Source organism: Equus quagga, chromosome 9 (assembly GCF_021613505.1).
Source record: "Equus quagga isolate Etosha38 chromosome 9, UCLA_HA_Equagga_1.0, whole genome shotgun sequence".
In the NCBI taxonomy this organism is placed as follows: Eukaryota; Metazoa; Chordata; class Mammalia; order Perissodactyla; family Equidae; genus Equus; species Equus quagga.
The window spans coordinates 116,755,635-116,778,996 of record NC_060275.1 but is presented as its reverse complement, the minus strand read 5'-3'; the positions used below and the strand labels follow the sequence as shown (position 1 = coordinate 116,778,996).

General features: G+C 41.0%; 1 protein-coding gene across 1 annotated transcript in view; it reads left to right on the top strand.

Annotated features, from left to right (window-relative positions):
- The window catches only part of ICE1 (interactor of little elongation complex ELL subunit 1), a 58,692-nt gene that overhangs the window by 28,813 nt on the left and 6,517 nt on the right, over window positions 1-23,362 (top strand). The window contains exons 12-17 of the mRNA XM_046671485.1: window positions 2,390-2,799; window positions 5,215-10,020; window positions 11,247-11,415; window positions 14,587-14,747; window positions 17,901-18,091; window positions 20,221-20,327. Of these exons, the coding sequence (XP_046527441.1) occupies window positions 2,390-2,799; window positions 5,215-10,020; window positions 11,247-11,415; window positions 14,587-14,747; window positions 17,901-18,091; window positions 20,221-20,327 (5,844 nt within the window). The remainder of the gene's footprint in view (window positions 1-2,389; window positions 2,800-5,214; window positions 10,021-11,246; window positions 11,416-14,586; window positions 14,748-17,900; window positions 18,092-20,220; window positions 20,328-23,362) is intronic.

Below are 23,362 nucleotides of genomic sequence, written 5' to 3'. Positions count from 1 at the left end.
CACCTGGGTGTTCCACCACATTCTCAGTTATACTCCATTCAGTATTTAAGAATTGGGAGCAGATACTAGTCATTTCAGAGTGGATGGGGAGAAAATAGCTGTCTTGCATTGGATTAAAGTGCTTCTTACTTAACTTTTAAAAAATGTTGCTAGGTTCTTATGATTAGCTGCTGTGATTGATAGATCATTGAGAATCTAACTCTATAGAAATGTGTACCTAGTTTTTCCTCTTGGGCTTCTGAAGACAAAGTTCCCTCAGGAAAATGTCAACACAAATTACTAGTTCTTATTTATGTTAGATTCAGAACTTGTGAGGTATACTGAGGCATATTTGATGGGATTCTTTTAAATAGATTTTCCATCCACTTCACTTTCTGGATAATGGCGGTGATAATATAATGAGATGGTACCTGCATCTCCTCCATTAGTCTTCAGTTTAGAATGTATCTGTTCATGCGTTCAGGCAGAAGCAGCCTGCATTCTTTTCACGCTTCAGTATCAGTCAATAGTCTTGTTTTATTATAAGCACTTGATTTCATGTTGTTAAAGATGTTATTTTTTAAAAGGGCTGTCCTTCATTTAATAATATGGTTTATTTAAAAACAAACTATTTTGAAGGATAAGGCTGTTATTTAATGTTAACTTTTTCAAGTATAAGGGAAAACATGGCATCTTTGGAATCTTTTACCGTAGAACATATATTTCTTAACTTTTTGTTTTCGTATGAAGTTACAAAAATAGTGCAGAGAACTCCCTTAGACCCCTCATCTAGATTCCCCTACATTTAATATTTTCTGTCACCAATAATCAAAACCTGAACACTTGGTACAGTACTATTAACTAAATTAACCTGTGTGAATTTCACCAGTTTTCCCACTAACGTCGTTTTTCCCTTCCACTCTCCCATATTGCATTTAGCAGTCATTCTTTCTTTAATCCCCCCCAGTCTGACAGTTATCTGTCTTTCCTTGTCTCACGTCTTTGACACTTTTGGAGAGTATGAATCATTTTGTAGAAAGCCTATTGGCTTACCTGATGTCTCGTATTAGAGTGAGGCTGTGTATTTTTTGGCAAGAATTCCACGGTGGTGATGTTGCGCTCTGCTCAGGGTGTTGTACCAGGGGAGAGGGAATGTGGATATGCATTATCACGGGGATGGTAACCTTGATCGCTTGTTTAAGATGGTGTTTGCCAGGGTTCCCCATTGTGAAGTTACTGTTTTTTCCTTATTAATTATCTTGAGGGAGATACTTAGATACTATGTGAATATTCTCTTTCCAACTGTAGCCCACTGATTTTAGCATCCATGAATGGATCTTGTCTGCTACTATTACTACTTTGTCTAATAGTGATTTTTGTATTTCCCCCATTCTTTATACATTTATCAGTTGGATTTCCTCTGTAAGGAAGAGCTATCCCTTCTTTACCATCTGTTTATTCATTCCATTATTTATTTCTGTCAGCGTAGTCTCATAGATAATTTATTTTATTTTATGCATTATAATTGAGTGCTGTCATTATTTTATTGTTCAAACTGTTCCAGATTTGGTTATTGGGACCATCTTCTGGTTGGCTCCTGGGCCCTTTAGGTGGATCCTATCCTGTTTTGAGTACTTATTTACTTTTTCACACAGCAAGATGTTTTAGGCTCAATTTGTGTTTTCCCCTGCCCAGCCCTGTAATCCACCACTCCTCCAAGGAGCCCTGAGTCCTCTGTAAAACATTTTTATGGCTTTCAAATATGACAAATGGTTATTTCTAATTATTTCCCAGGACACACGTCTTTACTGATAATTTGCACCACTGTAGTTCACCAAAATCAGAATCAAGACCCAAAAAGCACTACCTTTTTATAGTAACTTTTCTGCTGTATTGTAATATAAAGTATTTATATGATCTAGTCAAGTCCTTTAATTAGAGCATTGTAGAAATATGGTCATGAGGTAGGTTTTATATTGGTTGGGTTTAATCACTTTTCAGACAGAGAAAATGGTGTTGCCTATCTTCCTATATGTACACAGCTGTTTCTTCCAAATACTGCTGGTTGTCTGGAAAGATTCACTGAGCGAATGAGTCAGTCATCAAGGCATTACCACTGCTCTGAATGCCTTTCCACCTGTGCGTCCTGCTGCTGATGGGTGGGAGGGGCATCTCATCCAGCCATTTGCCTGTTTTCTCGTCTTGCTTGTTGTGAGGGAAGCATGCTTACATGAAATACGTTCAGGTCTTCTAGGATAATCTTTAGGAAGAGATTGGTTGCCTTTTAAAAAATGTTTCTACTTGAACTTAATATTGCAAGCATTTTGAACCATTAGAATAAATTGGTCTTTAAAAAATTTTTTTGGTATGGTATAGTAAATATTTGATATTTACTTTTTTCCCCCCACAGAAAAACCTGCCAAAGAAAACCTGACGTCTGGAGAGTCCAGGGAAGATGACGTGCCCCCTCCAGTAGGAGGCAGTCCTCTCAGGGCCTCAGCAGTGCAGACCTGTCTGGCAGAACTGTCCATGGAGATAGAGGGTGACTTCTCTGCATGTAAAAATGTGGGAAAAGAGAGACCTGGTGGAGCAGTTGACCATAATGACCGTGTTTTTACTGAGGACCAGAATCCTGAGGTTTTAATGCAGAGGAACGAAGACGACAGTACTGACTTTTCTGATCATGATCATTTTTTTGATGAAGATCTTCAAGCTGCAGTTGATTTCTTCAAACTTCCCCCGCCTCTTTTGTCTCCAGTACCATCACCCCCTCTGGTGTCCTTACCACACCTGGGCACTTTACCTTCTTCACTCGCACCTGTGAGTATGCACTTTGGATTTGAATTACCAAGTGGACATATTGTCCATCCTAATACATTAGCCAGACTCAAAGAACACTTGTGGTACTCAGACCAGATTATATTAGGGGATAACGTGAGAATTTGACAAGACGTGCCAGTGCCCTTTGGATCAACATATATAGTATGACTTTTTTCACTTTGTATTATGGTTGCATTTTTGTTTGTCTTTATCCACAACCAAATTGTTGGTCTCTGGTGGGAGGACTGTGCCTGGCACATAACAGATACGGAATGAATTTATTGAATACATAGTTGTAGGAATGGAGTTTTCCAGAGATGGAGAAATCCCTGTATATAGTGTGCATGCCCATTAACCTGTGTTGTTGAACTCCCCACTTTTACTTGATGAATTCATCTTTTTGTGTGTTTGCAGAATGGTTTATTATAATTTTAATTTCTTAGGACGTTAGTGTTGATGAAGCAAATTTGTATACTTTTTGGCTTAAGGAGCAGATAACTTACTCCTTTGAGTCTCTTCCTTCATTCAGGAAACATCATGCACATGTTGTGTTCTAGACACGGTGCTAGGCACCAGGAATGCAAAGGTGACACAGGCGATGGTTGCTGCTTGGTTGGGTCTTCCTGTGTGTTGGCGGGACCATAAGGGTGCAGACAATGACACAGCTGTGGTAGAGCACCTCAGTGCTGGGAAGTATACCCTACAGAAGGGATCTAGAGGGGAGCTGGTCCTGAGTGGAGGCCAGGCAGAGGGGGAGGGTGGGAAATGCTCTGGGAAGATAGGATCCCAGCTGAGTGTTAAAGAGGAAGGGAGGTGTTTCAGGTGGAGAAGCTCTTTATACAGAGGTACAGAACTGAGGGTGCACTTGATGCTGGGGAAATTCATGCGGAACAGGTCCACAAGCACCCTGTGTATCCTGAGGACTTTCCGTTTTATCCTGAAGGCAGTAGGAAATCCTTGCTGGATCCAAAGATGTGGACCTAAGGGTAGATTTTCATCTGAAAGTTTCAGTTCAGTCACAGTATGAATGGGTGGGGAGTGAGGATAGTCAGGAAAGACGTGAAACCATAGACAGGGAAATTATCAGTAGTTTCCTTAGTTCTTGACAGCTGAACCCTGAAGTAGCATTGGGTTAAAGAGGTGGGGAATGGTTTGAACAATATTATGAGGTCAAATGAGCAGCATTTGGTGAGATTTTCCATGTGGTTGTTAGGGGAGGTGAAGGAGTCAAGTATGTTGGAAAATAACAAACATAAGAAGAAACTCTAGTTGGGTGGGAAGATAATATGTAAAATGTCAGATATGAGGTGTGTATGGAATTTCTAAGTGGATATATGCAATATGTATCTTAGATCCGCGGGCATGGTACTTGGAGGAGGGCTGTGGAGGGACACACATGTTTAGGGCGCATCAGCATTTGGGTGCAGCAGAAGCCCTGGGACTGTGTGTTGCCATTGAGTAAGAGTGTCAGAAAAGGATAGTGTCCTAGACGGAATCCTGGGGAACTACCAAATCCGTACGTGACTCAGTAGGAGAGGAAGAGGAAAGGAGGTTGAAAACAAGTGTCATGAAGTGGAGGAAAGCCAGGAGTTGATGGTACTCTAGGATTCAAGGGGGGAAAGAACTTTTTTAGTAGGAGCAAGTTTATGTCACCAGTCCGCCATTTCCCTTACACAACAGGGAGGCAAGGCAGTTGATGAGTTAGCTCGCCTGGTGCGTCACGTGATAGAGGCAGTTAGCACAAGACAGGAGTGGGCTGGTTGGGGGTCACAGGGGTTCTGGAGCAAAGAGGGAGAACAGGGACTGTGTGGGAGGGAGTGTTGTCCGTGCATAAGCTGTTGAAGAGGAGGAACAAGTTGGTTGATAACATTGTCCAAGATGCAGCAGGAAGTGTGAGGAAATGTGTGGCAAGAGATGTCTACAAGACGTCAGCAGGAGGGATGGCTAGGCTTGGTGCATAGAGCGGCCTGCCCAGGCTTGAGTCAGACACATGTGGAGGAGTGACTTGGAGACAGGGAAAAGAGGGTTGTGCAGCCAGAGCCAGAACCCTTTTTTACCAGAAGATACGGAAGTAAGAGTTGGGAAGTAGGAATGTTTAGAAGTAGGAGAACAGACTTGACCCTAGACCGTGTGTGGAGGAGAACTCGGAAGAATCTCTGCTGTAGGAGAAGCAGCGTGCTGAGAGAACTCTGGGGAGACATGGGCTTGTCTAAGGGAAGGGTGATGCAGTGTTGGCCCCGAGATTGAGACGCACCCATTAGTGGAGATTCCAGAGAGGAAACTAGCCTTTTCTCAGATGTGTTTTAAAATATTCTTTGGAAGCATGTATTTTTTTTTAATGCATTTAATTGATAGTTATGTTTAGTTGGTTGAATTATTTAATTAACTAACTAGTAAAACTCATTTATTTTCAAGGAAACCTACTTTGGAGAATATACAGATTCCAGTGATAATGACTCGGCCCAGCATAGAAATTCTGAGTCTATTTCAGAAGATGAAACACCTGAATCACAGGATTGTTTTGGATCGTCCAGAAAAAATAAAGGAAGTGGTACATGGGAGGAAACACTCAAATCACATGAAGCCACCCAAGTTCTAAGTACATTTGAAGTAAATGAAGTGACAAATGTTGGGTTTGGGACATTTAGAGCACCACTGAGAGAACCTTCAACCACATACTCCTCAGCTTGTGAGAAGCACTGGACAGTGTCATCTGATTTCATGAGCAATGGACAAAGAGGCAGTTTAGATGAGGCAAAAAGACAGAGAGAGGTTAGGGAGGTGGATAAGTCAGTGCAAACCGAGGACACACTTCACAAACCCGTCGGAAGTGAGAGTGTTGACAGCTTGTCCAGCATCCTGGCCCAAGAGAAGGAAGTGGCCCCCGGGACGTCACATGTGTGTTATTCTCCCTTCGGCAAGAGGCCATTAAATGAACTCATGGAATCTGAAGGAAAAACCCTATTATCCAAAAGGATAGGATCGCCCAAATCAGGCTTTACTAAGTGGACACTAACTAATGAAGTCACTTCTGAGTCAGATCGTATATCAGTTTCTGACCATTTTCAGGGAATATCTGGAGAATTGGAAAAGGAAAGAAAAGATATTCAAGGGTTCGTTTTAGGAGAATCACCTGAATCAGAAGAAGATGCAGGTGATGCAATGGATGGACCAGGGCTTGATGTTGAAGCCGCATCATCTTCCTGTTCTACCTCGGGAGCATCGTCTGTCTGCAGTAATCCCCAGTCTTCCTCTGGGTTAGAGTATGGTAATGATACACGTGTTCCTACTGAAGTTATCCCAGCTGAACTGCATCATTCAGAACAAAGATTACAGGCTAAAACTTTACACAGGTTATATCTGCAGTCTGAGCCGCCAGAGTGTTCTGTAGGAGAAAATGATCTGGAGACCACCTCTCATGCCTTGAGCACTATGTTGAGAGCATCACATTTTAATGATCAGAGTAGCAGTGCAGTAGAATGTACTAAAGTTGTGAAAGGCATGACCAAAGTCTGTTCACTTCCTCAGTCAATATTTATGAAAGCTACGAAAGATGGGCAATGTGAAAGTCAAGATCCAAGAGTTGAGCTCACACTAAATCAGTCAGATTTCACATCATTAGTGGAGTCTCGGTCTGACTTGATCAAGAATGGTTTTGGTTTTGTTAAAAGCACGTCATGGCACCATAGTGATCTGTTAAGGAGAAGTGGTGAAGAAAGGCTGAGAGCTAAATCAGAACATGAACAAAAGACCAACTATCAGCTACAAAAGACGATGCTGTCCTTAGAAAATAGAGGATCAGCCTCCACGCCTGATCTTACTGAAGGAAGTAACAATCCTGTGGGACTCAAGGCTGCTCCGTCGTTGTTGCCTAACCAGGTATCAGTTATCACCAAGCAGACCAGACCTGAAACGGCGCCAAGTGCTGTATCGGGACACTTGAGACCACATAGGACTGAGCCTACCTTAGCTACAGAAAATGTGGGTAATACAACAGGTTACGGGTCATCTGTAGGAAGACGGGTTGGGGAAGGAGAGGATACAACGTGGAAAACCAAGGAGGCAGCTGCTGCGAAAAGGACTTCACCACAAGTTTCCACCTCTTGGAGAAAATTAGATTTTGATTCTCCAAGTGGTTTTTCACCAGTAGAAAATTCTCGTCGTTCCGCAAATAGTAAATTCTCTTTCTCTTGTGAAAACATCCCAGTCCAAAACCAAAAAGTTGTGACGGAAACTGCAGTGCAGGAAGAGGTGCAGAAGCAGAGTCCCTGTCTTCATGCCGCAAATCCGGACTTGTCTGGGGTGGATGGGGAGAAACAACTTCCAGGCATGGAAGTGCCAGTGTCAGGAGCTTTTCCTGTTGAGGAAATGCCCTGTGGAAACACAGTTGGGTCTGATGGTGAGACCCTGGCCGTTTCAAAGGCCTCTCCTAGTGTACAGCAGAGCCCAAAGGAGACTCTGGAGCTGCCGTCTCCAGCGCCTGGCAGTGCTTCTCCTGAAGTTCTGGGCACGGCAAGTCCCGCTTTTTCATCAGCAATTGGCAGAAAAGAGGAAGAGCCACATGCTGTCCCCCAGAGTGGCCTTGCTGGTACTCTGTACTGTTACACAGGGATTCGGGAGGCGGGAGGCGGTGACACAGAGGTCGAGGAGAGTGAGGCTCCCAGCTGCAGTGAGGGCGAGAATGAGCCTGAAGCTGCGGTGGGGAGTGGGCAGCAAGGGGCTGTCAATGCCTCCAGAAAAGACAGCAGAGCTACAGGTGCTGCTGCCGCTGAGACCAGACCTTCCGCAGAGGTCGGGTATCTGACCTCAGCTCTGCAGGACTTTAACATCAGTACTTTTTCTGAGATAGACAGACTTTCGACATCTGAGGTGGTTATGTTTCTTGAAAGTTGTCAGTTAAGAGATTATAGTTCAGGGGACTCTGTTTCAGAATGTTCTAGCAAAGGAACCCTAAAGAAAGAAATGAACAAAGAATTAAAGCAAAGTGAGATATTAGGAGAAAAGTACAGAAAGCAGCTCTGTGAAGAAGAAACACTTGAAACCTCCGAAGAGTGGTTGGAGTCAGAGGAAGATGACACGGGTCAGCTCGCTCAGTGTTCTTTGGAAACGCTGTCTGAGGTGCTCACCAAGCTTGGACAGGAACTTCAGACCAATCATGAGGACTCTAATGGAGAAGATTCTGGAAATTTCCTGCTCTTAAGTGTCCGTGACAGCATGACAAGGGAACACCTAGAAGAACAAGTCCCACCTCAGGAAACAGCTGGCTCCTCCTCACCCCCTTCAGTTCCACCCCCACCAGCAGTCTGCCTGGACACCCAGGCCCCTTCTCCCTCCAGGGGCACATCCACTAATAAAAACACTCAGGGCAGAGCTGAGGGTAACTCGGATGTGAGCGGGCCGATGGACAGTGGGGAAGAGGACATGTCAGAACCGGTGGGGCCCTCACCCCCGTGCTCCGACTCAGGAGCAGGACAGACAGCCCAGCACAGCACTGGTGGTGAGGCGGGAACGACATTTCAGTGTCAGATAGCAACAGTGACCTCCGAAGTCATAAATGTGCTAATAAATAAAGATCAGAATCTAGTCATTGAGAAGGGGGACAACTGGACCATCATAAACGGGGTAGCTCTCATGCCAAATGTGGACCAGGTTATACTGTGTAATGCTCCAGGAGACATGCCTGCTTCCCCAGATCAGGAAGGGGAGGGAGCTGGTTGCCTCTCAGTTACATCTGTGAAGTCCCCAGAGACCGATCACACTGGCCCTCCATTTGAGGAAACCCAGTGTGGCGGTAACCTTTCATGTACCCAAGAGGATATTTCAAGCAGTGGTCAGAGTACCAACTTTGATAAAAGTCGTTTGCGGAATAGACCTGTTAAGCCTAGTGTGAGGATTAGTTCTCAAATATATGATCAAAACTTTGAGTCGCAGATTGTTGCATCTGATCACACATATTATAACTGGAAACTTGAGCCATTTGGCAAAAATAAGAGTCGATCAAAGGTTTCAAACAAGGATCAATCAAACAAACTAGTAAAGACTTTAGCATCAAGCCGAGCTGAAACAAATCAGAGTGAAGTTTCTCAGTCACTTTCAGGGGAAAGAGGTAATGCAAAAACTCAGAGAAACCAAACTCAGACCATTTTAGCCAATGCTGACACATCTACTCCTACAGATTGTTCTGCTGACACGCTGAGTAAAATACGGCAGGAGGTGGGGCCTCCTCTGCCCCCCTTGCTCGCTCCTTTGATAGCTACGCCTCCAAGGACCTCACAAGCAGTTTCTCCTCTGATATCAAGTTCCAGTCCCTCCTCACCTACCTCTCCTGTTGGCCAGATTTCTCCACTGTGTGAAATCCCAGTGCCTCCTATGATGTCTCCTTTGCCAGAAGATCTGGGGCGCTCCTCTCTTCCATGCGCTTCTCCTTCCCTATCCACTGCACCAGCAGGTGAGAGGATATTGTCATCTCCTTTGCAGTTTTGTGCTGTGACCCCAAAGCATGCCCTTCCAGTGCCTGGCCGACTCCCCGCCTTTGCATCTGCCCATACTGCTGTAGCAGGGCCCCAGGAGAATTCCGTTAAAATTCTTGACACCATGTACCCAGAGTTATCTGCCAGGGCCCGCACCCTCAACATCCTCAAAGGGAACATTCAGCTCACTCGAGGTCTGCCTGCCGACTGTAAGAATGTACCAGGGCCTGTCAGCGCTATAACAGGATTCAAAGCAATCACGTCAACATCAACCGCATTTGTTAAAACAGGGAGCAACTCTGGTGGTGACTGTAACCAGGATAAGTCAAGAGATTTGGGGACTCAGCAGGATTCAAGCGGGAAAAGGACGTTGTCAATGCCTACCCTGAGAAGTGCTAAAAGATTGTGCCTGGACACCGGGTCCCCAGAACCAGAAACCGGGAGCGTGCCTACAGAAGGAATCAACAAGAACCTCCGAAGGAACCTCCCTCCCGCTGAAGTAGTAACAACACAGGAGGAGAGAAGTTCTCTTCCGACTGTAAATACAGTTTCACACTTGCCTCTAAACCCAAAAGAAACTGTGGAGTCCCATGATAAAGCCATCGCTGATGCACTGAAGAAGATTGCAGAGTCATCTTTTGATCTGTTACCTGTCATTCGTAGTCATGTGTATGTGGGAAATATCTCCAAAAAGCCTGTAATGAGAGATCAAGAGAAAGAAGTTGTGTATGAATTTAGCACAACAAGGAAGGTATGTGCCTGCTTTTCTCTGAGTCCACTAGCAATTGCATATCCTCAGGACAGGCTGTCTGTCAGCAGAAAGGTAGATGACCCTAACTGGAAATTTTATTTCAGAGATTGACAATTATCCATAGACACATTAAGGCCTGTACTTTATTTCTAGCCAGCAATTTATACAATTGAGATGTGATAAGACACTGGAGATTTGATCATTTGTATTCATCAAATAACTTAAAATTTTAAGGAAAAAAACATCTGTCAGGACGACAGTTGCGTATTTCCTATTGATTCTGGCATGTTTAAAGGCGCAGAGTGATTTGCTTCAAAGCATTAAATTATCGTCATGTAATAGAGCCTTTTCTGTGAATAGTATTATATGCAAATTTAAGTGTTTTGTGAGTCTTTCATGTGGGTTTCGCCTCTTCCTTGTTAATGTATGTCGCAAATCAAACGAGAACAGGTGCTTAGTTTCAAGACGGCGGGGGCGGGGTGGTGTAGGTGGGTGGGGGCCAAGTGGCGGGGTGTGCAGATTTACATACATGGTTTATTAAGGTTTTATGGGTTTATATTTTCTCAATGTCCATGTCGGTAAGTTTGTGTAGATGATTTCCAGTGCTCGATGGACTATACTTTATTGTTTATCTGCACAGCCTTGAAGTCATGCTGGTATAAATATTTATTTTCTTAGATCGCTTACCTTCAGAAAGCATAATGAACAGTACGTATAACGTTGAAAAGATGTTTATTTTCATGTGAATGAATACATCAAATTATTCAATGCTCCTCCTCTTCAGCAAGAAAAATGTTACCCAGTATTTTAAGATCTGAACAGCATAAATGTGTGGAGAGTACGTTGGAGTTCAGAAAAGGAGAAAGGGAGTGGAGTTAGAGTGGGTTTAATACACACCCACACCCAAAGATTATTGTAGCAAAACCAAGAAATTAGCATTTGTTGGCCTGGTGGTGGTGACAGTAGGCAACCAGGTGTGCTCAGGCTTGCCATCCGACACCTGCAGCACCGGTGACCGCAGGTAGCCGACAGGTGTGGGGCTTCTCACCCCCCAGAGCCTTGTGGTGGCCTGCTGAGCAGTCATCACTCCGGTTACTGCGGTCCTCTGCCTTCTGATAGTTTTATTTTTCCAATTGATACTTAATTTTGTCACTTTTAGCTATTTATTAGTAGGATAAAGCTAAATATCTTTGTACATTGCCTTTTTTTTTTTTTTCCCAATCTAGCATTTAGCAGAGTGCTTGCTTCACTCTATTCTCTCAGAACTCAAAGTTCAGAAGACGTCTATGGAGCACAGTTACATGCACGCCCTCTGCCGAGTGTACGTGGGCATCTGTCGGCAGCTCGGAGACTTGGAGAGAGCTCGCTTGTTTTGTTACAGCCTGCTTAAGGAAGGTATGCCGAGATGGCGAGATCTTTGTACTGAAAATAGATTATTGCTTTTTTTCCCTCCTTAAGCTTAGATCTGTACTTTTCAGCTAAGCAATTGCTGTGTGCTTTTTAAAATAGTGTTGTTTTGTGCATTTACTGGCGGGCATGAATAGCCTTAGCTATACCTAGCTGTTCCTGGTTTTCAGTTAGAGAGTCTGACTTAAACTCAGTTAGCTTAGCATGTGCATTTCCACTTGGATATACTAGAGTTTCTCTCATTCCTACATAGTTGTTTTATTCCCTGTGCAGCTACTTTAGAATCAGGTATGGTTGACACAAGATAAGGGAACAGTTTTAAAGTCAGTGACAAACCACACTGCTGTGTCACTAGCTGGATAGGGCAGAAGCTATAAGATGGCTTCATAAGCTCATGCAAAGAGGAGTAGGAGAGAGAAGTGGGAGGAAAGTGGGGCCGTGTTGTCCTTAGATTCTCTTACCTTTATTGCCACTTCGTCAGGCCCTTCCAAGGAATCAGATTGGGAGTGGTTTTGCATTGTATCAGGTCATCAGTGGAAACATTTTAAAATGGTAAAATGATATACAAATGCAATTTAATATCATAATAGAAAGTCTTATCTAGATTGCAAAGATTTATAATCTTTTATTACCATAATGTTTATGGGGCTTATGAATCAAGATAGTTGAATACATTCATCACTTTTAGAGTTGTGAATGAGCCTGCTCTATTTCAGTTGCCCTCTTCATTTCTTTATTTACTCTTTCAATCATCAGTTTATTCAACACGTAGTTACAGGTGCATGCTAAGTGTTAAGGCTTTGATAGTGACTGAAACCAGACACAGATATGACCATCCAGTGGGGCCGATACTGATGATAACATTATACAAGCACACATTGGAATTATTTGGTGCTGGGTGGTAGAAAGGGAGGATCGTGGACTCTGCTGAGCCCACACTGGATTTCTGGTTCTTCCTCAGACACAACCGGCCCATTCTCACCTCAGGCCCTTGTATACAGGTTTCTCTCAGGAAGGTTTTCCCTCCGCCTTGTTTGCTCTGGCTTACTCTGTTACTTCACATACTCCCTCAGTCATTCTAGATCCCTTTTTCTCCCTCTTTTTTATTACATTCTTGATCTTTTTGTTTGTTGTCTTTTCTGCTAGGCTGCACACTCTGTAAGGACAGGAATTTTGTTTGTCTTCTTCCTATATATCCCCGCCCCAAGAAAATGCCTTGTACACAATCATTAAGTCTCTGTTGAATGGAAGAATTTTGGTGAGGAAGGTAGATTTGAGAGTCTGAGGGATCAGGAAAGCTTTCCTTGTCAAAGTGACTTTTGGACTTGAGAGGCGAAGGTGAAAAAGAATACGTAAGAGAAAAGCAAGGGAGAGAATTCCAGGCAGAGGGAAGAACATGTGAAGAAGTCCTGCGACAGGAGGAAGCATTACCAGATGATCATGAGGTTTTAAAAGTAACAGATCAAGGGGCCGGCCTGGTGGTGTAGTGGTTAAGTTTATGCACTCCACGTTGGCAGCCTAGGGTCCGTGGGTTTGGATCCCAGGCATGGACCCTCACTCATCAAGCCATGCTGTGGTGGTGACCCACATACAAAATAGAGGAAGATTGCCACAGATGTTAGCTCAGTGACTATCTTTCTCAAGCAAAAAGAGGAAGATTGGCAACAGATGTTAGCTCAGGGCCAATCTTCCTCACAAACAAACAAAACAGATCAAAATAGCACCGTGAGTTTATGCTTTGATTTATCCACTCTTTTTAGAAACATTGCAATGTTCGATAAAATACAGAGAAAACTAAGTAGATGTGGCTTCACGGCAAACAGGATAAAAATCTTCCTGTCAGCTGGTAGAACCACATTGGAAAACACTTTGACAGTTTTATATAAAATGAAAACATTCATTTATCATATGACCCAGGGGTACTTATCTGACAGAAATAGAGACGTATCTTCACATAGCCTAGTACACAGATATTCATAGCATCCTAATTCATAATAGCTCATAACTGGAATCAAATGTCCATCAGCAGGTGATTGACAAACAAGTGTGATATCAAGCAATTAAATATTACTTGGCCACACGAAGGAACGGACTACTGATGCATGCAGCAACCTGGATGAATTGCAAAGAATGCTGAGTGAGGAAGCCAGACAGAAAAGAGTACATACTATACGAATCCATTCACAATATTTGAGAAAAGGCAAACTAAAGTGACAGTAAGCAGATCAGGGTTGTCTGTATCTGGGATGAAGCGATTCACTGGAAAGACTCAGACCATTCAGATTTTGGGGACGATGGGCATGTTCTATATATTGGTTGTGGTGGGGGTTACATGGATGTATTTATTTGTCAGAGTTCATCAAACTGCTTAAAAGGAGTGTATGTTTTTGTTATGTAAACTATACCTTGATTAAATTGATTAAATAGTCAAGAGAGAAGCCACAGTGTGGGAGAAAGTATTTATAACGAAAGGATTATCATTCATTATTTATAAAACATATCTCTTCAAATCAAAAGCTTAACATGTTCTGCAGGTAAGTTCTAATCTTGTAAATTCATAGAAATTGTGCCTGTGATGGGGCTGGCCCTGTGGCCGAGTGGTTAAGTTCGCCCGCTCAGCGGCCCAGGGTTTCGCCAGTTCAAATCCTGGGTGCAGACATGGCACCGCTCATCAGGCCATGCTGAGGCAGCGTCCCACATGCCACAACTAGAAGGACCCACAACTAAAAATACACAACTATGTATGGGGTGCGGGGAGCGGCTTTGGGAGAAAAAGGAAAAATAAAATCTTTAAAAAAAAAAAAAAAAAGAAATTGTGCCTGTGATGACACAAATGGGAGGTTTCTGGGCTTGAGGCTATCTGGAGAGAGGATGTTTGCCTTCTCCTGTGTTTTGGAGTTCACTGCTCTTTAGATACAATGGTGTATACTCACATATTATATTTCAAATTTAATTAAAGAAAGTTTACCGGAGAGAAATTGGGTAAAAAGAGAGAAGCAGATTTGAAATAACTGAGGCCAGAGCCTCATCTGGGCTCCCTCACTGTAGCTGTAGGAGGCCTTACAAGGCGCACGTGAAATTACTGAACCTTATTCTCAGTTTGTAATTTATTCACTTGATCAGAAATAAAGGTTTATTATCTTATTTTCTTTCTCATAGATTTTCCGGAGTCTGAAAAATTGACTTTGTTCATTGCAAACATGTGGCATGATGTATTTCTCTCTCAGTCGGTGATTAATAAAGCCATGCAGTTAGTTGCCAGACAGCGTGCTAAAGGAGAGGTTCTGAACTGTTTGAGAGCTTTTCTCAATTGGGAAAAGGTGAGGTTTATTTTTATTTCTTGTAATACCATGCTTGTAGCACTTACATAAATGTTATTATTTGATTTTGTATTTAGTTTTGTATTAGTTCATAGTTATTTTAGAGATATTGTACTTCATATTAGATCCTTTAAAATATCATTTTAGCCTAGGCTTATGCATTTGTTCATTAAGTATGCATCAGACATTCTGGGAGTAATTGTAGAACTATGTATCGAGTTGATTTAACAAAGTTTATTTTGTGCACTAACTTATGACTGATGAAATCCATATATGTGTAAAGGGTTCAGAGGAGATGTAAATTACTTGCTTCTGCAATAGGTACTTGTAAAGGTGAAAAATTGGTATCTCAACTCATTCCTGTTAAGATTTTTCTGAATCTGATAGTCTGTATTTTTCTTTCCAGTTAGTGGAATTTGTATTTATTCTGAGTATTTTTGTTCCCGTGTTTTCTTGTATTATTTTATTAATTCCTTTAGTAACTGATGTGCTAATATAGTATCTAGATTGCTGTTCTTTTATTCCTATATCTTATCTAATGAGAATCTCTGGATGCTGAATGGATAGTAGTAAACTTTAAGAAGAGGTTTTGAAGTCAATAAGGGGTTAACTTTTATTTTCATACTTTTTTTTTGTTTTTAATGATCATGTATTACTTTCTTCTTTTAAAAAGCATTCCCCTGGCGTATGTGTGTAGTGGTGTTTTATATGCCATTTTGATTTCCTTTTTAGTACTTTTTGATGTTAAGTCTTTTGAGTTTTTTTTTTAAGTAAAGGAAGGGGCTCTTAGCGGACAGAAGTTAGGTAAATATTGAAAGCAAGTCTGTCATCATCTCTTCAGCAGCCCATCTAGACAAACCAGAGCACAGTTGGGTGAGGTACCCTCAGAGTCCAGTCAGTCACTTAGCAGTCAGGAGAGACCTCCTGCCTCCCCCACGGACCCCAGCCGTATGTGTATTCTTACCTCCAGGTTACCTACAGGCCACTCCTGCCCCCGCCCCGTCCTCCAGCTGGTGCATTCGAAGCTGTCTCCTTTGGCCTCTTCAGGATGAAGCCAGATAGGATGATGTGCTCATAAAAGGCATTATTTTTGGAAAAGATAGAATTTTAATAGATATATTTACCATATATCATATCAAGTAAAAATATAAAGTCAAAGCTATAAAAAAATGAGGAATACTTGGGGGGGAAAATACCATTACAGTCACGTGCCACATAATGACATTTCCGGCAATGAGGGACTGCATATACCACAGTGGTCCCATAAGATTAGTACCATGTAGCCTACGTGTGTAGTAGGCTATACCATCTGGGTTTGTGTAAGTGCACCATATGTTTGCACAACAGTGAAATCACCTAAGGACACATTTCTCAGAATGTAGCCCATCATTAAGTGAGGCGTGCCTGTATAGTACAAGACTTGCAAATTCTCTCTCACAGAATTCAACAGATCTGATAGACAAAACTAAGTAAAGACATAGCAGAACTCAATAATATAACAAGTAAACTTGAATGAAGAATATGTATTTTTTTTCTTATGTCTATAGCACATTCATAAAAACCGGTCATGAATTTGGCCACATGAAAACCTTAATTTTTAAAAAGTAAAGATTCTACACTCAAAATTTTCTGGTAATAACTCATAAAATTAGACATAAATAATTTGAAGATTCCTTAAAAATTTCTTGGAAATTGAGATACACAGTCCTGGAACAAATAGAACAAATAGAAACTCAAAAGTAAAATCACAATGTTTTAAAAGTCAATGGAGAGGAAAACTCTTCATACCAAAGATCTCCAGTTTTGGGGAAACTAGTACTCATTAAAATAGTCTCAATGTCTTTGTTATTAAATAATAAAATTGGCTGATAATCATCTTAAAAATTAGTGTGAGAAGGAATCTAGGAAAAAGGAATATAATTTAAAAGGTAATAGTAATGAAATAGAGAATAAAAAAAGGCATAGAAAATAACATTACCTTTAAAAAATACTAACAAAACAACTCAGTTCAGATTAATAAAAAAAAGAAAAGCAAAAATATTCAAGATTTTGGAAGTTGTATCTAACAGATAAAGGATAAAGAGAAGATGACTACCTGCAACTCTGTAGCGACAGATGTGGAAACCTAGGGTGATTTCTTAGCAAAATAAAAATAATCAAAATTGGTTTTGGGGGTAGAACACTTGAATAAACTCATTGATTTCAGTTATCATAAGAGAGGTTGAAACGATGATTAGAAATTTACTATACACAAAGCCATATATATAGATTCCCCCTGAATTTTATCTAACCTTTAAAGAACCAAGTAATTCTAATCTTTTTCAGGTATAAGAAAAGATTGAAAGCTTCCTGTTCACTTTTAAAAACAAACCCAATAGAAAAATAACACAAGAAAGAAACGAAATTATAGACCTACTCCTAGGTATTTACCCAAGAGAAGTCAAATTTATATATTCACAAAAGTCTTATTAATTGTATTAATTGTATTTAATTAATCATGACAGCATTATTAGTTATATCCTGAAGCTGGAAATAACCCAGATGTCTATCAATAGGTGAATGGACAAACAAACTGTGGTGGATGCATATAATGGATTAGTACTCAGCACTAAAAAGGAACGTTCAAACTACTCTTACTTGCAAGAATGAATATAAAGATCCAAAAACTTGCACTGGTGTGAAAGAAGCTAGACAAAACTGTGTTAATACTGTCTGATTCAATTTTACGAATTTTTGGAAAAAGAAGACTGATATGTAGGGTCAGAGAGATGAAAGAATTTAAATAATTTTTTAAAGGTTTAAATTTTTTTTATTATAACTCTCTTTATAACTTTAATTATCTGATTTGAGTTAATGAAAATTTGCATTTCTATCTCTGGATTCCAGCGAATCTCTTTTCTGCTTGACTGGATTCTGCATCCTGCCTGGAGCTTTTTTGTCTGGCCTATCAACCACTATGCTATCGTCATTTTATGACAAGTATTATGACTAAAATAAACATGGTTCCTTATTCAAAATACAACTTTCAAAAGGTGTCTTTGAAAATTAAATGGTTGGTTGTCTGATGCACATTATACTCTTTGAGATTACTAACATATGATGTATTATACTGGAAACTCTAAATTTTATTTTGTTCTTTTTTTCATTTGCTAGAATGCTCCTGTAGATGTTGGCTTCATGGTTTCTAAGCTGCTTTTGACCATACAGTTATGTCCAAACACAGAATTTCAGTCCAGTGAACGATTTGGTGAAGATCTAAGTGAAAACACTTGGGAGTACGTACTTGCCATTGATCTGCTCTGCTGCCATCAGAAGTGGGTCTGGACACACGATCACATCATAAGGTACAGGGCTGTTTTGCTGACTTTGATATAAAGTTGAGTAATTTGAATTGTAAGGTAGACTTTGAATGCTTGCTGAATTGTGATTTGAATCATTTTTGCTGTTTAAGGCAACTGAAACATTTGCAAATGACATTTTGACTTGGAAAAGAGTTAATAAAACTGACCTTGGGGGCCGGCCCAGTGGCACAGCGGTTAAGTTCGCACGTTCCACTTCTCGGCGTTCTGGGGTTCACCAGTTCGAATCCCGGGTGTGGACATGGCACCGCTTGGCACGCCATGCTGTGGTAGGCGTCCCACATATAAAGTAGAGGAAGACGGGCATGGATGTTAGCTCAGGGCCAGGCTTCCTCAGCAAAAAAGAGGAGGACTAATCTTCCTCAAAAAAAACCAAAACCAGCCTTAAACTGCTTGTGTCACTATCATGTCCTTTGTTTTATCTTTTTGTGGTACTTGTCAGTACTCTTCATTGAATTCTTTTATTATTTTCTCTCTCCTGAGGAGGAAGGCATCTCTTGAAGAATGGCTGGGATTTCCCGGCACCCCCAGCACGTAGAGCAGCACCCACACAAGGGAGCTGATCCACGAATGTGTGTAGAATGAAATATAATAATCATTGTCTTAACATGCAGACTCTGGAAAAACGCACATGAACAGAAATGTTCTGAATCCTAGGTTGGCAGCTCTTGTCCCCTGGGGTTTCTGGAGAGAACGAAGCCTGATCCTCTCAGGCATCCATCTTATGGAGTGAATTCACTTTTCTCTGTGCTCTGAGAATTCTGCCACTAGCTGTGGAACATCTTTGGGAGAATGGAGAAAATAGTCACTGCAATAATTTTTCTGTAGATCTTAATTTTCTTCGAACCCTGACTGAGAAAGTCTGGTTTAAAGGAGTTTATGATGTTAAAAAGGATTCACCAAAAGGTCGATAGTCCATATCCTTGAGATACTTGAGGAATATGTTCTATGGGAATTCGTTCTCTCACTTTCTTTTTCTCCTTAACACCGGGGAAAGATTATACATCTAAATGTCAAACAATAGAGAATTGAGTTATGGTCGATCTATATAATGAGACACATCAATATTAAAATAAATAGCTATAAATGGATTTTTATGTATTGACATGGGAAATATTTCACAACCTGTTACTAAATGAGAAAGCGACAGAACAGTGTGTCCAGTGCTGTCCTGTAAAGATGTTTGAGTGCCTACTGTGGGCCTCATTTTCTTGACTCTTACTGGGAGCCCAGGACACAGGGGCCCTTCTGTCCCCAGTGACGAATGAGATCACTGGGGATGGTACTGATCAGTGGTGCTTTGTCCAGGGTTCCCCCACTGTGGTGAGGACAGAGTGTCCCACGTCAGGATCTCTGCCTGGGTGCCTCCAGACCCTCATCCTGAGCACTGTGGCCACTCAGGCTGTGTGTTTTGCATGCATGCACACATAGAAGTATGTGGAAGGAAAAGCCCCAAGTTAGAAGAGTGATAGAAACCTGAGAAGGTGTTATTTGGGGCACTTTTAATTTACGTTTTTCTTTTGTTTGTCTGTATTTAACTGTCATGTAAGAAGTAAATATAATTTTGAAGGAAGAGAAAGTAAAGAGGAATTGGCACTGTTTTCAATCACTAGAAAGCTTGTTTAATCCATCTAAAGTGTGGGTTGATTATTTCCTCTGGTTTAGTTCTTTTTACAAAACCTAGCCTGTTTGTCCTTGCTCCACCCAGGGAAATCGCAGGCTACTAGAATAGGGGTGCTGCATTAACATCTGGAAGATCCAAGTGGAAATCCAGACTCTTCCACTTCCAGTTCTGTGGCTTTGGACATTGTTCATTCAGTGTCTCTGTGCAGAGCCTTGTAAAGACTTAAAACAGAGAATAAAGGTGTAAGCATGGGTATTTGTAGCTTCTTTTAAGCCATTGTGGGCACAGATATCCTAAATAGTTGGAAAGCTGTAAACTTCCGTTGTCTGTTCTCATTTTAACTTGAAAAGTTACATCCTCAGGTGTTACTCTTCTTCACTAATAGTCTCTCTCTTATGGACCATTTTTAAGATAAATTCTTACCATTTGAGCGATGATGAGATGTGTATTTTCATATGCGTATACATTGATCTGTGTTGTGGTTTTCCAGTAAGGAGCTGTGGCCTGTCATGGATAAGTGGATAAAGTACAGAAAGGGGCATGCAAACATCGCACACACTCCTGATGTTATCATAGCGTCAGTCCTCAGGCTGATTGGTGAGTTGTCTCTTGTATTAAACTTTTCCTTGTTATTGATGATATCTTGATGGGGGAATAAATGTACAATAATATATGTTGACGGAAACCTCACCATAGTGACTGATTTTACAAGTATCAGTAGATACTTTTGCACTTAATTCGTTCTTCTTACTCCTACTCTTTCTTTATAAATTAATGTTTATCCATCTTTATCAGAGATTAAGATTTTTCTTCTAAGTACAATTTATTTATAATTGAACTCTTCTCAGGTATTGATATTAATATACAGACATGCACACACTTAACGATTGCTATAAATTATGCTGTAGTCTCATTTGGTTTCTGAAGTAAGGCTGTCCCCCTCCTTGCACCCCAGTTCTTGCATACTTGCCGACGAGGATCCCTATATGCCCTTCCATAATTGGGAGCTACGGTAGGTTTGTTTTCCTCTAAGCTGAATATCCAGAAATTAAAATCACTGTTTAAAAATATTTTAAATGAAACAAATTTGTTTTTAACTTCAGATCTAAGGAGGACTTCAATGGCCATTTAGTTCTGCTCCTCCTTAGCACCCACAAATCTTTACTTTTTATTTTTACTTATTTTTTCTTCTTTGCCTCATCTCTGACAAGCTGTTCTCCAGGCTCTGCAGAATGGTCATGGCTGAGATCTGTTAGTTACTAGAAGGCTCTCCTTATTTGAACTGTCTTCTGTATCTGCAGTGTGGATTCAGTGCCCCTGGGACACCCAAAACTGGGATCATCTGGTCTCTGCGTTATGGCCATTTAGATCCTTGAACATAGTTATCATAATGTTTAAGTCTCTTTGTAGTTTAATTAAAACTCCAAGATAAGACCATTTGAAATAAGAGTTGAGAATATTTAAGTTAGATAAGTAAGTCTTATAAATAGATCACAGTAGGAGATGTAATGTCTCTGGCTAATTTTGGTGTTATATCAGCAAATATGTATTCCTGCTCTGTGCATACTTTACATGCAAACATGGGAACGTTCTTCTAAGTAACAATATAAAGTGGCTCAAGACCACAACTGGTTTCAAAGTAGACATCTAATTTCACTGGAAATGACCAAAAATACACTTGGAGTGACCAAACGAGAGTGAGAACCAGATGATTGCTGAAGACTGTGTAGGAGTTGGAAGAGATGTGTGCAAAGATAAAGTCACGCAAGTGGAAGTGCATAATTGTGCTCAGGCCTACTGTCTCAAAACGTATTTTGCTGAATTCCTCAATTTAAAAAATTAGGAGAGATATTGTCTATAAATACATATGTTGACCTAAATGAAGTATCTATGGAATTTTCAAAAGAATGAGATACTTTTTGAAGTCAAATGTGACACCACTTTTGCTGTTATTGTTGCAGTGGTTATCTGTTTCTGCGTTTTTTATTGTAACGAGAGGAAAAGAGAGTGGCAAGCTGTATTTCTGGTGGTCCACTCTGCCCTACTGTGTGGAAGCGGCCTCTGTTCGTCTGTGGTGGAGGGTCTGTCTCGAATGTGATTCTCTCCTGCAGTTAGCCTTTATGAATATGTGGTTAACAGATTTGGCTGATGGTCCAAATTTCCTGAGAAGCTTTGTTAAAAATTCAAATTGTCAGGCTCCAAACAACTGCACAATATTCCATAAATGCTTTCAAATATGTACCTTAAAAGTAACCCATATGTGAATTAAGAAGAGTGTGTTAATAGTTTATCTAAAAACTAGAATGTATAATTGTAGGGAGAAAGCCTGACTGTTAGTTTTAGTCAAACTCAGGCTGGTTTATTCTTTAAATCTTTAGAATTCTGGCTTTGAGAAAATAATTTGTAACATTTAATAATATTATTTTGAATATATATATGTATGTATATGCTTACCTAATTAAGAATGCTATATAATACGGTTATATGTGTATAGGAATAATAAATAATGTATAATTAATATATAACTAATAATATTGCATAATAATGTGATAATATGTCAGTATATAAATGTGGTTCAAAGGATAACTAGAAAGGAAGTGTAACATGAAAAGTCACAGCAGAGCGAGGACTGGTGAGTCCTCCTTAGTTCTGCAGATGGGACTGGGGCAGGCCAAGCTAATGTGCGGGAAGAAGACAGGTATTGAGAGGCTGGGGAGACAGCTGGGCTGTTCCTGGGCGGTGGTGCTGGAGAGCAGTGGCTAAGCTTTGCTTCTTCTGGTTGTCTGTCGGCTCTGGAGGCCCCGAGCAAAGCAGTCGCTGGGTACTGAGGGCATAGTGTCGGGGTAGGCTTACAGGAAGGGCAGGGACAGGTGAGGCCTGCTCGTTAGACCTGGCGGGAATCAGAGAAGGGGTGTTACAGCTAGATGTGCACGGACTCTCCCACACTCAGTTGTCCAGCTTGAAATCTGAACGCTTTCCAAGAAGAAACTCAGAACCTTCTTGCAGTTTCTGAAGCTAACATTGATTAAAGGATTTAGCAAATAATTAAGTTGATAGGCCATGACTTAATAATATTTACTGAAGTCACACCCTAATCATTCATAAAATAAAGGAATTGTCTTTATTCTTAATTCCAAACTTCCAAAATCGTAATGAATTTGACTTTTATTCCGTGGGAAATAAAACATGCTTTCTGTCAAAATGATTCAGTGTTATCTAATGTTAGATAGAGATGTGAACATTGCTGTTAGCAAATGGTCCTGTGTGATTATTAAACGGACTTTCTTCTACCTTAATGGTAATGTATTAAAGACCGTTTTGTGGAATGTTTGAATTGTTCTAGATTCATAGGAACATGGAGGAGTGATGGGACGGGCCCCAGTTTGCTCATTTCGTAGCAGAGTTGAGGCCTGGAAAGGTTAGGCCTTTGTCTGAGGTCACTCACTGGGAAGGGAGCAGAGCTGGGGCAGAAGTTGCCTACCGACTTTCTTTGGAGTATAGAGCTGGTACCATTTTTGCCCCAAAAACTCATTAAATCCTGAAATGCCCTACCTGGCATTTACTGGAGCCTAGAAGCTGGGATAGCACTGTTTCTCACAGCACGTTTTTGCAGGTCAGGCGGAAGTAACATT